Source organism: Halichoerus grypus, chromosome 3 (assembly GCF_964656455.1).
Source record: "Halichoerus grypus chromosome 3, mHalGry1.hap1.1, whole genome shotgun sequence".
NCBI lineage: Eukaryota > Metazoa > Chordata > Mammalia > Carnivora > Phocidae > Halichoerus > Halichoerus grypus.
Window position 1 is genome coordinate 191659775 of NC_135714.1, and position 16575 is coordinate 191676349.

Sequence of the window (16575 nt, forward strand, 5' to 3'; positions counted from 1 at the left end):
GAGTGATGTCTATTAGTGACCAGGATTTTGATGGCTCAAAGACAGAATGAGACAAAAAACACATTTCAAAACACAACGTTACAAAATGGCATATTCCTAGATAATATCCTCTCACATTGTTAAGTAGTATGTGTAAACATACACTAATTACATGTGTGTCTGTGTATAATTGATAAAATGATGGATGATAAACACAGATCAGAGTCTTCCGAGCAAAGCCTAAAGAACTTTTATTGTAATGCTTCCAGTAAAGAAGGTTGGTGGATTTGACTTGTATTCTCTTTGCAATGCAAGTGTTCAAAATTAAGTTGTTTATTTGTTTGCACTTCTCTCAGACAGGCTCACATCTCACTGTCAGACAAACAGATACATAGTATAATACTTGTTCTTCCATTTTTCAAGCGATAAACGGTGTGCTGAGGCTCTGAAGTCCAAGTTCCATCAAGATGCCACTTGGAATCTCTTTCTTGTAGTCAGAGTCGTCCTCTGAAAAGATTTAGGTGGATATTGTGAACCTGAAACACCAACCAAAAAGTAACTCTCATTAAAATGTTAATAATTCCAGCTCTCAAAAGGATTCCATGCAGATGATATTTTTAAAAAAGAAAAAAACTATTTTCATGTCACTTTTACATAAACCAGGAAATAGACAAAAACTGTCGTTTTGGGTCCTGAGAAGAAAGAAGGGGGCTCCCCTCCACTAAAGCCTGGGTGCTGGCCCTGTGTCCTCCCAGAGCGGGTGGGTTTGCTAGAACCTTCTACGCAGAGGTGGATCCCTGAGACCCAGGTGGTCTGGCGGCCCTACTACTTCATGGGGACAGAAGCAATGTCAGCTGCCTGAAGAGATCCTTCCAATCCCCTGTGGGGATACCCCACAGCTTCTCCTTTTCTCTTTTTTTTCTGCCACAGAACAAATGTTGGTAAGTTAATAGCTCCTGTTGTTTCTGACCCAGAAGCAAAGGTTAAGAAAGAGATTACACACCTGCTTGTCAGAGGAAAAGAAAATGAATGCTTAGAAATACAAGAATATCTCTCTCATGTACCCTCAGTTACTCTTATAGAAATGAAAAAGGCTTCTGACCATCAGTAACAATAGTCACAAAATTATCGATAAGAGAATATACTGACTTAGCATTGGGGGGAAATTAAGTGTGAAGATTTAAAACAAATTCAGAGCCCAGTTCCCTCTCCGAACCTCTAACCCTGGGTGCCCAACAAACTATTAGATAGCTCCGGTCAACATGCTACAGGCAACATCTCCAAAAATGAATTCATCAAAATTCCATGAGCTCTCTCCTTCAGCACCACGGTCTCCTGGCCACCCGTGGAATCTCTCTCTCTCTCTCTCTCTCACGTACCACATGATGCCCATCCTGCATGGCATGGCTCTTGGCTCCTCTGGGAAGCCTCTCTGTCTGTCTACCCATCTGCATATCCAGCTGGCGGTCCTGCTCACCTCCCTCGTGGTCCTTTCCATCTTCCCTACTACACTGAGTGTTCCTTGAGGTACAGACCAAAACGTCTTCGGTGTTTGAATGCCGGCCCTCAGCACAGAACTTGGCACAGAGTGAGCACTTGGCACGTTGTCATTTATTAATAAACACGCTTTGATGCCTACTTTCCTCCAACCATCTACACGTCAGACCGATACTTGTAACAGGGCATGGCTGCCTTTTAGAGAACAAACTACCATCACTGACAGTGAGAGTGAGCGCTGCTAGGGAATATACAAAGAAAAGCGACAGAAAGCCACAGTAGCTTAGGGCTATTCACATAGGAGAAAAATTGTAAAGGGCTTAAGAATCTTGGACACCACTCCGCTACAGAACTATAGAAGGGCTGGTGTAAACAGTGACAAAATTGCTGTGTTGTCCCAGTGCTTCCCTTTTACCAGATTTATTTTTATTTTTTTATTTTTATTTTATTTTATTTTTTTAAAGACTTCATTTATTTATTTGAGAGAGAGAATGAGAGAGAGAGAGAGAGAGAGAGAGCACATGAGAGGGGGGAGGGTCAGAGGGAGAAGCAGACTCCCTGCCGAGCAGGGAGCCCGATGCGGGACTCGATCCTGGGACTCCAGGATCATGACCTGAGCCGAAGGCAGTCGCTTAACCAACTGAGCCACCCAGGCGCCCCCCAGATTTATTTTTAAACTATAGCATTTGCCTTAAAACAGCAAATTATCCTTTACATTTCAGATTATCTAGAATGCAAATTATTCATAATTTTTAAACAAAGAATAGATGCCTGGAATCTAGCTAAGTCCTTTGCATATGTTTTTCCAACAATGGTTTTATCCACCCAGACTATTATAAAAGAGGAACTTGAGGCCCAGAGAGGTTGAGGCTCTCCTAAGACAGCTCAGCAAGTAGGATGGAAAACAGGCATTTGATTCCAGAATATCACAACTCATGACGACCCCGTCGCCTCCTTAAACAAAAATGCTGGCAACAGTTTTGAAAACTGAAACATCAGTGGCCTGAATTCAGACTAGAAACTTTACTCTAAAAATAGCTACTAGGCTGAAAATAAGTATTTATCTGTACAACTCTCCATTATAAAATAGTTAGAATATTTGTATTAATTTTATGAAGCATTTTTATAATTAGGTCTTCAAAGAGAACTAAGATTAGGGTTTCATGGAAAACATGAAAACTCTGTTGCAGAGAGAGACACTGATTTCTCGTAAGACTCATGAGACAGAATTGTCCTTTTGCTGAGAGTGAGGCCTCTGATTTAATGAAGAGCGTTTGGGCACATTTTCCCCATTATGCCAAACAGCGGATAGGTGCTTATCTCTGAGGTTTTGCTCTTTCTAGAGACTTCTGTGTCCGGACATAGCGGAGAAACACTTGGTATTTCCTCCTACATGGTCAAAATAGTCCTGTTAAGGTAGATAATCCTCAATTTCTCTTTCCAAAACTTGAACCTCACCTATTATATCATTTTATTTATATGTGGAGAAAACTGACCTGTGAAGAAACTCTGACTTGTCCATGTGTGGCCGGCAAATTCCATCAGGGTCAACGGACCTTTCCGGGGAGTATCTAACTATTGGAAGAAAAATAAAATGAGGGATGAGTTTTATTGTTTCAGACATTTTTAAAAATCATATTTAGGGTTAACAGGCAACCCACCCGAAACGCATGGGTCGTGCTCGGTCTTGAAAAGTGTTCTATAGTCAGAGATCTTTCTCGAAGAGGCGATCGCTCTGAACTGTCCGGAATCGCACTTAGCACGCGGTTCTGTGGGTGCCTCCCTCTGTACTGAATAAAGGATAATATGTTCTGGTTTAAGGTAAATGCAATCCTTAAAAAAGGCAAAAGAAGATCTCTATGTGCTCATTCACTTGTTAAATCAAAACTTTTATTTATATACTGTGAAGTATAAGGTCCATCACGCATGAATATCAATATACATTTTAATTATGTAATTTTATTATGTAACCTGATTAAATGGTAGTGACCTCAGAAATAAACATGGATTCAAAAACTTAACCACCTAAAATTCTCACTGTTAAATTATAATAGCCATGTAATTTTGCATTTGTGAAGCATCAGGCTTTTTTTTTTTTAATGTGATGTTTGCCTTCTTTTATGACTTTACTCTAAGCCACAACATCCTAAGGTTACACATCAACCCTTTGCAACTCCTGCCTCTCTAGGAATGGGTTCTATTGCAGTACTCGAGGAGGCAAAGGAATGCAAGAGAAAACGTTTCTGTTGGGTTTTCTCTTTAGTCCTTTATGCTCCCACAACTGGGGTCCTTCTATGTTTTGCGAAGCAGAGACAAGTTACTTGCATGGGAGTGAAGTGAGGAGTCATTGTACATCTGGGGGGAAATGTGGTTATGCAGACTAGGGACCCCAGACCTGCCCAGACCATTTGCCATCGTGTGGCCGCATGGAGCATGGGTGCAGGTGTGAGAATGAGGGCTGATAAAAATGCCACAGGTGTTTTCCTGAGGTCTTACTTTATGCAGGCATAATCTACCATCTATAAATTCATTTCACCCTTATAACAATTCTTTGAGGAAGGAATCACTTTGACCCTTTTACGGGTGAGAAAATTAAGGTGCAGGCAGAATATGTCTACAAGTCATACAGAGTTCACCCGGCAGGGTTCAAACACAGATCTCCCTGTCTCCTGACCTGACCTTCATGCTCTTTAGTTCCCTCTACCGTCCTATCAGATGTTCCTTGACACCTGAACTTTCTGACTTAGTTCAAATCATGTTTGTATTTCACAAAACAGTGAATTAACCCTCCCACCTCCTGTCCCTTGTCGCAAGCCAGTTACTTTCAGGAAGCAGATGATGAGACATTTGATGGCACTGAGTTCATTGGGAAGGTCAACATTATATTCTGCTTGTTTGTCTGTTTCCCAAGAGACAATCTAAATGGTGCACTTAAACAGAATGAAATCTGTCTTACAGAAACAGGTCGAGATCCAGGAACTGCCACATTCTGCTCACCGGTCTCTGAGCCTATTGGGGGTAACCTGCTCCGGGAGGCTTGAACCGGTGGGGAGGACACACACCCCATGCCAGTTTGCCTGTAAACAAAACAACATTTGGCTGAGCAGCTAGCTGCAGACAGAGGGGGCCAGACCCCCCCGAAGCTCCCCATCTGAACTACTAATCACAACTGCCTTCGAAAAAGAAATGCTCATGTAGAATGAGAAGTGTCAGCAAGACAAATGTGGAGAGGGACTGACCACGAGCTCCAGTCACCTCCTCCTCGGTCAGCAGTGATGTCAACCTGTATTTACTGAGTGCTCGGCTGTGCCAGGCCCTTGCAGGTTCCTGAAAACATGATCATCCAGACGGAAATCAATAAGGAATCCAAGGTTTTGAATGATACACAAGAATAGAGATGGATTGTCTAGGATAAATTCTAATTCATTTATTCACTAATAATAAAGTTATGAAAGCTAAAATATGACCCTTTTGACCTGTGATGTTTTAAAATACATATACTATCCATAGTTTAGAGGCTGCAAGGAAAGATCCTTGTGTCCTGCCAGTGGGATTATAAACTGTGAGAACCATTCTGGGAAGAGCTTTGGAAAAATATTTCAAGAGTCTTAAAAATATCCATAACCTTTGACCTGGTAGCTTTACTTCTAGGACTGTACCACCAGGACACAATTTGAAGTCTTCCTTATCAAGATTTATATAAAATGATACTGTACACCTGAAAGTAATACTACACTGTATGTTAACTAACTGAAATTTAATAAAAAGTTAAAAAAATGATTTATATAAACATGATGTTCAGGGACGCCTGGGTGGCTCATCAGTCAGTTAAGCGTCTGCCTTCGGCACAGGTCATTTTCCCGGGGTCCTGGGATCGAGTCCCTCATCGGGCTCCTTACTCAGTGGGGAGTCTGCTTCTTCCTCTGCCACCCCCTCCCCTGGCTCATGCTCTCTCTCTGACAAATAAATAAATAAAATCTTTTAAAAAATGATGCTCACTATACATTATAATAGTGAAAATATAGAAGGAATGAAAAGTTTCCATAATGGAAATACTTAATAGATTATCACATACCCACATGTTATTTTCTAGTCATTAAAATCATGCTTTCAGAAATATTTAACAACATGGAAAATATGAATTAAGTGAAAAAATCATATGAAAAAGTGCTACAATAGTAGGATAATGTAGTCTTAGAAAAAAGATAAGGGAAAGAAGAGAAAAGAAGAAACATAACCACAGACAAAATTGGTAGTCATCTTACCAAGTTATCATTTTTCTATTTCTATGTGTTGGGCATACAGGGGATCTTTGATACCTACTCATATTTTTGGTATTGTTCTAATGTTCCACAGAGAACTTGTTGTACTTTGATAGTTTAAAAAAAAAAAAGTTTATTTTAATAAAAGTGAAAGACAGAGCATGAACAAAATCACGGAAGTCAGAACACACACAGCTGGTCTGTTCGTGGGTCAGAGAGATGAGAAGGCTGCCCCCCAGTCAAGATGGGTGAGGAGAAGTAATGGGAAGATATAGGAATGCAGAGTCAAAGATGGTGACATTGCCCCCAAGGGGCAAACATGAATTGTTGGTGGGACCAAAAAAAAAACAAACCTTGTTCTTTTTATGCATAAAACACAGATATAAAGAACAGTACATAGACTGCACAGTGTATTTGTGGCATTAAAATTCCACGGGTGGGGGAGGAATTAGGAAAAAGAGTCTAAAAGGGCTCCTTAGTATGGCAGTAATAACAAAAAAGTTGAAAAACATGGGTCTACAGATAAGAAGGGGCCAGAGCATGAAGGGAATGGACAGCTGGAGGCATCTGACTTACTTCAATAGAAAACAGAAAAGGTTTGGGATGAAAGCCTGACGGTGGAGCCCAGGTGGGCTGGGAGGAGGAAGAGAGGGCCAGTGAGGTGCTAGTGACACCGGCAGGGGGGAGGTGTCCCTGGTGGTCCCCAGTGAGAACGGAGGAGGGGGAGAGCTCCTGGAAGAACTGCCAGAGCAAATAGCCCCGGATAACCGGAATACCCCAAATAACGCTGGAAATACCGGTTCCAGACTGTGAAAGAAACAGTGACCCATCAAAAAACCAATCGTGGCTTGGCACTGTGGAATGCATCCTGAAAAACCCAGGGGCTGGTTAAGCCCTGGCAGCTGCTTTGCCTCCCACCCCTGCAGGGGGGGGGAGCCTAAGGCAACCCCTTAAACACTAGCTCCCTTGAGGCAGGAGGCGGGTGGCCCCAGGGGCCCCGGGGGCGTGGTCTCCAAAGCTCCACAGCACTGTGCAGAGTCCCAGCTCTGCCTCTCTCTCCCTCGTGGGATCATCTCGGGCAAGTTATGCAACTTCTCTCAGCCTCTGTCTCTTCACCTTGGATCTGGGATACTACGAAGACCAACTCAAAACATTTGTGGCAGGGAATAAATAATAAATGTGACTCCTTTAGCTGGTGCTGGTGACAGAATGCACCCAATAAACACTGGCCCTTATGAGTGAGAAAGCTGGATTGCTCCTTCGTAATTCTGCAGTGAAGGAGGGGACAGATTCCTTTCTAACAAGGCAGTGATTTGAAGTTGATCCCTAAGGTCAGAACTTTTCTGAAACTCCCCACGTGCAGTGAAGCATAGCCTTAGAGATAAATAAAAACTAATAGTTATGCTACTTCTGAAACCAATATCACACTGTGTTAACTAACTAGAACTTAAATAAAAATTTGAAACAAACAAAAAGCTAATAGTTATATATGTCCCTTTTATTTGTGTAGCATTTTATGCACATTAATTTTTTTGAACCTCATAATGAGAAAGAATTAATTATGTAATTTGAAAGCGTTAGCTAACTGTTAGGTTTATAGATGAGGCCACTGATTTCCCATCCAAGATCACCTCACCATTACAGGCGCATTTTATAGTACGGCCATGGGTACATTACCTGACATTATATTCTAGTATACAGCCAACTTGACTACGCAACACAACTCATGTGAAATACTCAAATTCATGAACTACTTGGAAAGTGGCCACATAAAATTTGATAGAGGATGCTTCGTGCATACGAATCCATAAGCCCTAACTGGCAAGCGTCTCCGTCCTCTGTGACATCTGGTCTACCAGGAGAGAGACAGGACTTACAGTTTTGTTCCCCTAAGAACTTCATCATTGTACACATTGGGGGTTTTCATCCTCTGTGAGTCTGAAGTAAGAGAAGGCAGCCTCGTGTACGCAGGTGTTTTCCTTTCAGAAGTGTGGAGTATGCGAGCATCGGAGGAGGTTCGTCCCAGGCGGTGCCGTGCCAAAGAAAGGGCACTGGGCCCTGCACCCAACGATCTGTCCTCTTGCTCATTCCTGGGGGATGGATGGAAGTCAGGCTGATGACTCAGATGTCAGCCTCAGGACAACAGGGCACATATACGTGTGTCCATTACTAGGTATTGTCTAGAACAGTGCCTGGCTCAAGAAGATACTCCTAAATATTGGTTGAATGAATGGACAGGCTATCATTTCCAATTCAATTTCTATTTCAATGAAGAATCTTCCACAGGGGGAAAAAATCTAAGGTTCTCACTGATTGTAATCCTACAGTATAGCCCACAAGATTAAGAATTCACAGCTCTCTTCCCCTTATTTATCTGCCCTAACCTAACGGTGATCATTTTGTGGTTGATGTTAGAATAGTGTGTCTTCATTCTCATGCGTGGCTGTCTCCTTCCCCGAATGGGCTCAGGCACACCTAGTGCATATGGGGTTAAACAGGATGCTCCTTATCCCACATCCTCTGCAGTCTTCAGTGCTCAAGGGTATCCAGCATACAGAAGAGGCAGGGTAATTATTTCTTATACGTACTGTGTTCTATCTGAGAAATAGGTAGGTCTCTGCTGCAGTGGCTTTGCTTGAATTGTCATCACACCACTCAAATCACTATAAAAATTGTTGGAGAAGCGATGAATCTGAGAAAAGTAAAAACAATACAAATTAAAAAGCACCCAGTGCTATTGTGATTACCGGTGTCTCTCAGGAATCAGCGGGAAAAAAAATGGCACACTCCAACCAGCTAATTTGAGGAAAAAATGTAACACGGATGATATTTTACAAAGATGTGGGAAGAGAAATTAACAAGGACTGGCTTAATTCCCCCAGGCAATATAACAACGTAACAGCAGGGACACATTACCATATGCAGGCCCGGAGCGGCAAATAATGAGGGAGAGATTTCTGGAATCTGGACAGGATAGCTGCTTGGTGGAAATGCCACCAATGCCACAGTTACTGGTGGAATGTGGAATGTGGCAGAGAGGCCAGAAGTAAACAACGTCCTGCCATTCTCCCCGCCTTGCTCTGAGCTCCTAGAGCTGCAGGACAAGGGAGCCCTCCATACTGCTAGTGCTCCCCCAGAGCACACCAGGGGGAGGAAGGTTGAGAGAGAATCTGGAGAAGCAAAGAAAGAGTACCCCAGCTCCTAACTGAGCTGTTGCCTCAGACCTCTTCTCCTACCCTATCCTTCACAGCTGGCCCCAGCTGGCTGCCCTGGGAGTGGCACAATAGCCTGGGAAAAAACCCAAACACCAGATCTCGAAGGCTTACATTTGAATCCCAGTTCCCACAGCTCCCTTGGTCTTGGAAAGATTACTTTGTTCTTGGAGTCTTAATTCCCTAATCTTTAAGTTGAGGATAATGACACATACTTCACATGAGAAATAAATTAGATAACAGTGGTGGAAGCATGAAGTGAGGGTAAATAATCATGAATTCCCTTTCTGGTCCCATGATATGGCCAACTAGGATGGAAAACAACATTTAGATTCAGGGAAACAGGATTTCTGAAACTAGAATCATATTCTAGTTGGAGAATAGATGTAGAAGCCACAGTCACATTTTCCCCATGTTGAATATTAAAAAGAAATGTTAGAGGAATAAATTAAGACCTGTTGTAATTACCAGTAGGATGCTTTATTTCAAAATAAGCTCTAATAATACTTCATTTTTACTTTCAACTTTGTTGTCCATTCATTTTCTTTTAACATTGATCCAAATGAAAACAAATTAGCTGTAAAAAACATTTTCAAAACCCATTAGAAGCTATAAAAAGAAAATACTTGTAAAAAACCCTTTAGACTTAAAATTTTCCATATTTCTCAAGTTTACTTATATTGTCTAATACTTAAGGATTCTTTTCCATGTTGTCATCAGCTGCCCATTTTTATGGGATTCGTACTGCATATTTGAAAATGCAAAGTGGGGAACACTGTTGAACCTGCCTGAGCAGTTTAAAAAGATCAAAAAATACAATAAACGGTAGCAGTTCTGAAAGTTTATTTTGAACAGCAAAAGCAAAGAAGGCTTACTGTAAAGCCCTTACACTACAGAGTAAAACAATCCTATTAGACATTTCTATTTTCAACTTCTGCCCCCAGAACCATACACACTATTCTGTGTCCTGGCAACCTTGCGAAGATTGTCCCTTCACTTGCTCCTATGCGGGGAGCATATTTCCGCCTCTGCCTCGAGGCAGCCTTACTAAATGTTACCTACCATTTAGGATTTGGTTCACGTATCACTCTACTTTATGGAAGTGTACCACTTTCCCCCTGAACTCCGTGGCATTTATGAGCTAAAGGACATCAAATTACAATATAGGATAGGATAGGATAGCATACGGTGGGGTATAGCATACGATTCATGTCTGGTTATAACGAAAACTAACGCTTATTGAGTGCCTTCTCTACACTACACATTGCACTATGTGTCTTATTTCGTTTACTTCTCAGAGCGCCCTGACTCACAGATCCCACAGATAATGAGACGAAGGCTTTGAGGGACCGATTCAAGATCACAGAGCTAATAAACTGTGACGTCGGACCCTGTACTTGTAGTCCTACAGCGCAAGCTCTCACCCGCTCGACCATCTCCTGGCTGCCTCACGTTGCGTGCATGCACCTGTGTGCACGGGTGTAGTAGGGCTTGGCACGGCTTGACTCCTTGTGGCTAAACTGCACGGACCTCAAGACCAGGAATCCTGACTTTTCCTTTTTCTCTGTTCCCCCACACAAGACGAGCTGTGAGGGACATAGTCTAAGCTCCTTAGCACTACTGAAGGTCTCCCATGAAGAAGCTCAGCCTTGGAGATGGAAAAGATGGCGGAGGAGTAGGGGACCCTATTTCAACCGGTCCCCTGAATTGAGCTGGATATCTACCAAACCATTCTGAACACCCACGAAATCAGCCTGAAATGTAAGAAGATATATTTGGATCTCTACAAACAGAATATATCCCATGATCTTGAGGTATAAAGCGGCAAGCTGTGATTCTGCATGCAGATATCAGAAGATAAACAGAAGGGGAGGGAGCCGCCATAAGCTGGTGCCCGGAAGGTGATACAACACCGGAGCGCAAAAGCCTCCCGCGCTGGGGACAGGGCACAGACTTGAGACGGGTAGTGGCCGGGAAAGGACTTTAGTGCAGCCCCCAGACAGGATCCAGGAGCTGCAGGTGCATGGGCCCGCACAAACCAGGGGTGGCTCATGGTTTTAGAAGCACGAAGGGCAGAGATGGCCTGGGTTCCAGCGCTGGGAGAGTTGCTGAGGGGTGCACAACCAGAGAGGCTGTGGGTTTTAGCAGCGCAGACAGAAATGGAGACAGTGTGGCCTGGAGAGCTCAGTGAAGAGCAGACTGCGATCTCTCTGTTCTGAGACAGAGGTTTGGATGTGTCACTTCTGCTCTGACTCTTGGAAGAGACGTGAAAAGCCGCCAGAGAACAAAAGCCCGAAAAAAATGGTTTTCACTGAGCCCATACCCCGTCCTCTTCCACCCCTCCCCCCACAGGGGGCAGGGCAACTCTGCCCAAGCCTGGTTGCCTGAGTCACAGCGCAGCAGGCCCCTCCCCCGGAAGACAGGCTGGAAGAACAAGAGGACGACAACCCTAAGGTCCCTATAAAACAGGTGCATCTTGTTTGGGCCATGGTTAATACTTTGGATTCTGTACATTCCCACAACCACCCCTCAACAGAATGACTAAGGGGAGGAACCCCCAACAAAGAAAAGACTCAGAGACTGTGGCCTCTGCGACAGACCTAATGGAAATGGATATAAGCAAGATGTCAGAAATAGACTTCAGAGTAACAATTATCAAGGTGATATCTAGGCCTGAGAAAAATATTAACGACAATATAGAATCTCTAAGGGCAGAAATTATATCTAATCAGGCCGAACTTAAAAATGCTATGAATGAAATGCAGTCTAAACTGGATACTCTGATTGCCAGGGTAACCGAGGCAGAAGAACGAATTAGTGAGATAGAGGATAAGATGATAGAAAAGATGGAAATTGAAGCAGCATGGGAAAAACAAATTAAAACCCAAGGAATCAAACTGAGAGAGATTAGTGACAGAATGAAACGTTCCAATATCAGAAATTATTGGGATCCCAGAGGGGGAGGAGAGAGAGAGAGGTCTAGAAGATATATTTGAGCAAATCGTAGCTGAGAACTTCCTTAATCTGGGAAATGAGAGAAACATTCATGTCCTAGAGGTAGAGAGGACCCCTCCCAAGATCAATGAGAACAGACTGACACCCCAACATATAATTGTACAATTCACAAATCTTAGATCCAAGGAAACAATCTTGAAAGGGGCGAGGGGGAAGAGATTTCTTACACACAGAGGGAGGAACATCAGAATAACATCAGACCTGTCCACAGAGACCTGGCAAGCCAGAAAGAGCTGGCAAAACATATTCAGGGTACTAAACGAGAAGAACATGCAGCCAAGGATAATTTATCTGGCAAGGCTATCATTCAGAATGGATGGAGAGACAAGGAGCTTCCAAGACCGGCAGAAACTGAAAGAATATGTGACCATCAAGCTGGCCCTGCAAGAAATATTAAGGGAGGGTTCTATAAAATAAGAAAGACCCCCAAGAGTAATATAAAACAGAAATTTACAGAGACAATCTATAGAAACAAGGACTTCACAGGCAACATGATGGCAATAAAATCATATCTTTCAATAATCACTCTCAACGTGAACGGCCTAAATGCTCCCATGAAACGGCACAGGGTTGCAGACTGGATAAAAAGAACCCATCCATATGCTGTCTACAAGAGACTCATTTTGAACCTAAATATACATCTAAGTGTATGTGTGAGGGGATGGAGAACAATTTTTCATGCCAACAGACCTAAAAAGAAAGATGGGGTAGCAATTCTCATATCAGACAAATTAGATTTTAAGCTAAAGACTGTAGTAGGAGATACAGAAGGACACTATATCATTCTTAAAGCGTCTATCCAACAAGAAGATCAAACAATTGTAAATATCTCTGCCCCCAACATGGGAACAGCCAACTACATAAGCCAACTGTTAACCAAAATAAAGAAACATATTTTTTAAAAAGATTTTATTTATTTATTTGACAGAGAGAGAGACAGCGAGAGAGGGAACACAAGCAGGGGCAGTGGGAGAGGGAAAAGCAGGCCTCCCACTGAGCAGGGAGCCCAATGCGGGGCTCGATCCCAGGACCCTGGGATCATGACCTGAGCCGAAGGCAGACGCTTAACGACTGAGCCACCCAGGTGCCCAAAATAAAGAAACATATTGATAATAATATTTTAATAGTAGGAGACCTCAATGCTCCACTCTCAGCAATAGACAAATCCACTAAGCAGAAGATCAACAAAGAAACAAGAGATTTGAATGACACACTGGACCAGATGGACTTCATAGATATATACAGAACATTCCACCCTAAAACAACAGAATACTCATTCTTCTTGAACGCACGTGGAACTTTCTCCAGAATAGACCACATACTGGGTCACAAATCAGGTCTCAACTGATACCAGAAGATTGAGATTATTCCCTGGATATTCTCAGACCACAGTGCTTTGAAATTGGAACTCAATCACAAGAAAAAAATTGGAAGGAATTCAAACACTTGGAAGCTAAACACCATCCTGCTTAAGAGTGTTTGGGTTGACCAGGAAATTAAAGAAGAACTTAATTCATGGAAACCAATGAGAACGAAAACCTATGGGATACTGCAAAGGTGGTCCTAAGGAGGAAATACATAGCCAACATGTCCAACATAATCCCCTCATCCATTCCTGACTCTCAATGCCCTGGTCTTGGTTCAATGCCCCTGCTGGTCCCAGCATCCTCGCCTCTAACCCCACTCCGCCCAATCATTGTTCTCCAAACACGCCCCCCTTCATTCCTCCATGCCTCTCCTTGGCCTGAAATGACCCATGCAGACTTCCTACCCATGCAAGTCCTACTCATTTCTTCATGTTTCTGCTCAATTTTCACCTCCAACCTAAAAGATCAAGACTCAAGCCCCAGTCAGGATGAATCACTCTCTTCTTTATTCTCCTAAGGCCTTGTTTTGCACATGACTCACACAATGTATTGCATGTGACTTGTATTATGCTTTTCCTTTTACTAGATCAGGGACCATGCTTTGTTCATCTATGTATCTCCTCAAAACACCTAATACAGTGCACTTAATGCAAACTCAATAAATGTTGAATGAACCCAACATATTCTCATTGACTTTTGTTTTTTATCATTTGGTGGGAAGATAGGAGAACATCCGTAACCTTCAAATTGGCGCGAAATGTTGGGGAAAAGCATTTTTTCTCCTTAAAAATATAGAAAGAGCTCTACAGCTCCAAGCATGTGATAAGTCTCAAATCTGAGTGTCCCTACTCTATTATAGAACGTGGTGATGGTACTACACTCCATGAAAAGATTATTTTTAAATTTTGGTCTAATTGACAAACAGAACCAAACATGCCATAATAAAGTAGCACGCTGACAAACCAGGACAGAGATAAAAAATACTGAAGGAAAGAAAGATCTTAGCAGAAAAGCATCTACCTGAGGTGGATTAAGATGAGGAGCCAGGGATATGCTTCGGGCTTCAGAGCTTCTGGATGGGGGAACACTTGGTGCATCAGTGTGAATATGGGAAATGAGTATCAGTGGAGATTTATTCTCAGCTACTTTCAATTTTTCTTTTTGTTTCTTTCCTTCTGTGTCAACAACAAAAAAATTAATATTATTAGGAAACATGTTATCAAATATATATACATAAAATTCACTGTTCAAAGAGAATCTTTGTTTTTGAGTTATCGTGAGTCTGCTATGGCCACTGAACCCTGCATGGAGCAGAGACCCCACAGAGTCATTGGCTGATGTGATGCTTTCCATACACACATGCCTATCATTTCAGTGGTAGGTAGAAAACTAGGGATTATATGCTGGGGCAAGAAAAATTCTTGGTATTTTATAATATCCCAATTAACCCCTTTGGCTGGAAAAAGAATATATTTAAATGAACATGAGCAGTACCCTATGGTACAAACTGATTCCATAACATTAGCCATTAACATCTACCACAGACATTTCTAGGATTTGTTTCTTCTCAATTTCAAGTAGTTAAGAGAACACTTTATAAGGTTAAATGAAGTGATTATTAAATTATCTATGTTTCTATTTTGCTTTACAAATAAAGTCATATACAATTAAAAACCGATCTCCCATTATTAGAGAAGTTATCCTATTATTAGAGATTTTTAAAGTGACTTTAAGCTTCTTTCTTGTGCATTTCTATGTTACTGTTCCAAAGTGCGTATACATTTTTTTTAAAGATTTTATTTATTTATTTGACAGAGAGAGACACAGCGAGACAGGGAACACAAGCAGGGGAACAGCAGGCAGAGGGAGAAGCAGGCTCCCCGCCGAGCAAGGAGCCCGATGCGAAGCTCGATCCCAGGACCCTGGGATCATGACATGAGCCGAAGGCAGACGCTTAACGATTGAGCCACGCAGGCACCCCATTTTTATAACTCAAAATAATAATAATGTCCTTTTTGAAGGGATTCAAGATCATTTATGAATAAGGGGAGAAAACCTACTTCTCTTCTCACTCGATCATATCCTAGGTGTGGCCAAGTTGGGTGGAGACACAAAGCTGAGCAACGGGGGTCTTTTTTTTCTTTCCATTAGGGCCAAATGCTACAAATAAGTACCTGTGAGTGTAACTTCCCAATTTTTTCTAATCAGCTCTTCCAATATCTCTACCACACTCGTCCAGACGTGATCAAACACTTCTGCAGCCACCGCATCTTTGGTACAGTCATGAGGAGAAAGGGGAGGAAGTCCATGTTTCCGCCACATCCTACGGCGGTGAGCTGATTTTTGTTCAAGACATTCATCATCACTAAGAACAAAACCCATTGTAATTACTAAAAGTATCAATGGTTAAAGTTAAAATAGTACTATCCAACTAGTTGTCTCTCTCTCTAATATGTATGCACATGTACATTATACGTGTATAAACATAACATTCTTTTTTAACAGCACATTGTTACTTTTTAATGTATCCATTTTCAATCACAGGCAACTTTTTATTATTCAATATTTGTAGCTCTTTTCAAAGAACCAATTTAAGTCTCTGTATTTAGTGCAGAGACTGCGCCTTCCCTTTGTCTTTCTAGAAGGGCAGCCTGGAGTCCTCAGGGAATGAAGGCTACTAGGAGCCTCGTCCACTTTCACCAGCATGCTGAACACAATTCTTGTTTTCTAGCTGTGCCATGTTGTCAAGAAAAGGCGGGGGAGGGAAGCACTGATCTAGCATAGACATATCCTGCTAGGAATTGAAAAGCTTTTGGAAGCATATTACTCTCAAAAGAATGGAAAATCTTTTGGACAAGTAGAAAATATAGAAGACACTAAATGAGCAAATAATCAAAATAAATGCCAAGTAAATTAATATAATTACACTAAGTCAATGTTAAATAAATTCCACTTACCCTTCTTTTCTGTCAAAAGCAAAATATTCTTCAATCTTTCCATCCACGTCATAAACCTCTTCTTCCTGGGGTGAGCCTGCCGTTAGGCCAGCAACCTCTGGGCCCTCGGGGCCTGGCAGGGCAGGGGCTGAGCACACCTCAGGGAGTATTTGAGAGCCAGAGACACACAATCTATGGGGAGAAGTAGATCCTCCATGAGAGTTTGTAGAACATCAAGACTATAATGCTTGCATGATTTTGGTGAGTCTTTAAATTATCCATAAAGTACAGAATCCCAAACAAAAAA

General features: G+C 42.1%; 1 protein-coding gene across 5 annotated transcripts in view; it reads right to left on the bottom strand.

Moving 5' to 3' along the window:
• Positions 1 to 212: 212 nt before the first annotated feature.
• FAM149A (family with sequence similarity 149 member A) overlaps positions 213 to 16575 on the bottom strand; it is a 53969-nt gene continuing 37606 nt past the window's right edge. For 4 of the 5 annotated variants that reach the window (XM_078069756.1, XM_036112405.2, XM_078069759.1 and 1 more), the window contains 9 exons: positions 16290 to 16460; positions 15507 to 15697; positions 14353 to 14507; positions 8327 to 8430; positions 7616 to 7828; positions 4433 to 4553; positions 3138 to 3266; positions 2973 to 3051; positions 213 to 515 (listed from right to left, as the gene is read on the bottom strand). In XM_078069756.1, the coding sequence (XP_077925882.1) occupies positions 442 to 515; positions 2973 to 3051; positions 3138 to 3266; positions 4433 to 4553; positions 7616 to 7828; positions 8327 to 8430; positions 14353 to 14507; positions 15507 to 15697; positions 16290 to 16460 (1237 nt within the window). In that variant the 3' untranslated portion in view covers positions 213 to 441. Of the gene's footprint in view, positions 516 to 2972; positions 3052 to 3137; positions 3267 to 4432; positions 4554 to 4715; positions 4804 to 7615; positions 7829 to 8326; positions 8431 to 14352; positions 14508 to 15506; positions 15698 to 16289; positions 16461 to 16575 lie in introns of those variants that run through there. The other variant, XM_078069758.1, reaches the window with a different exon arrangement.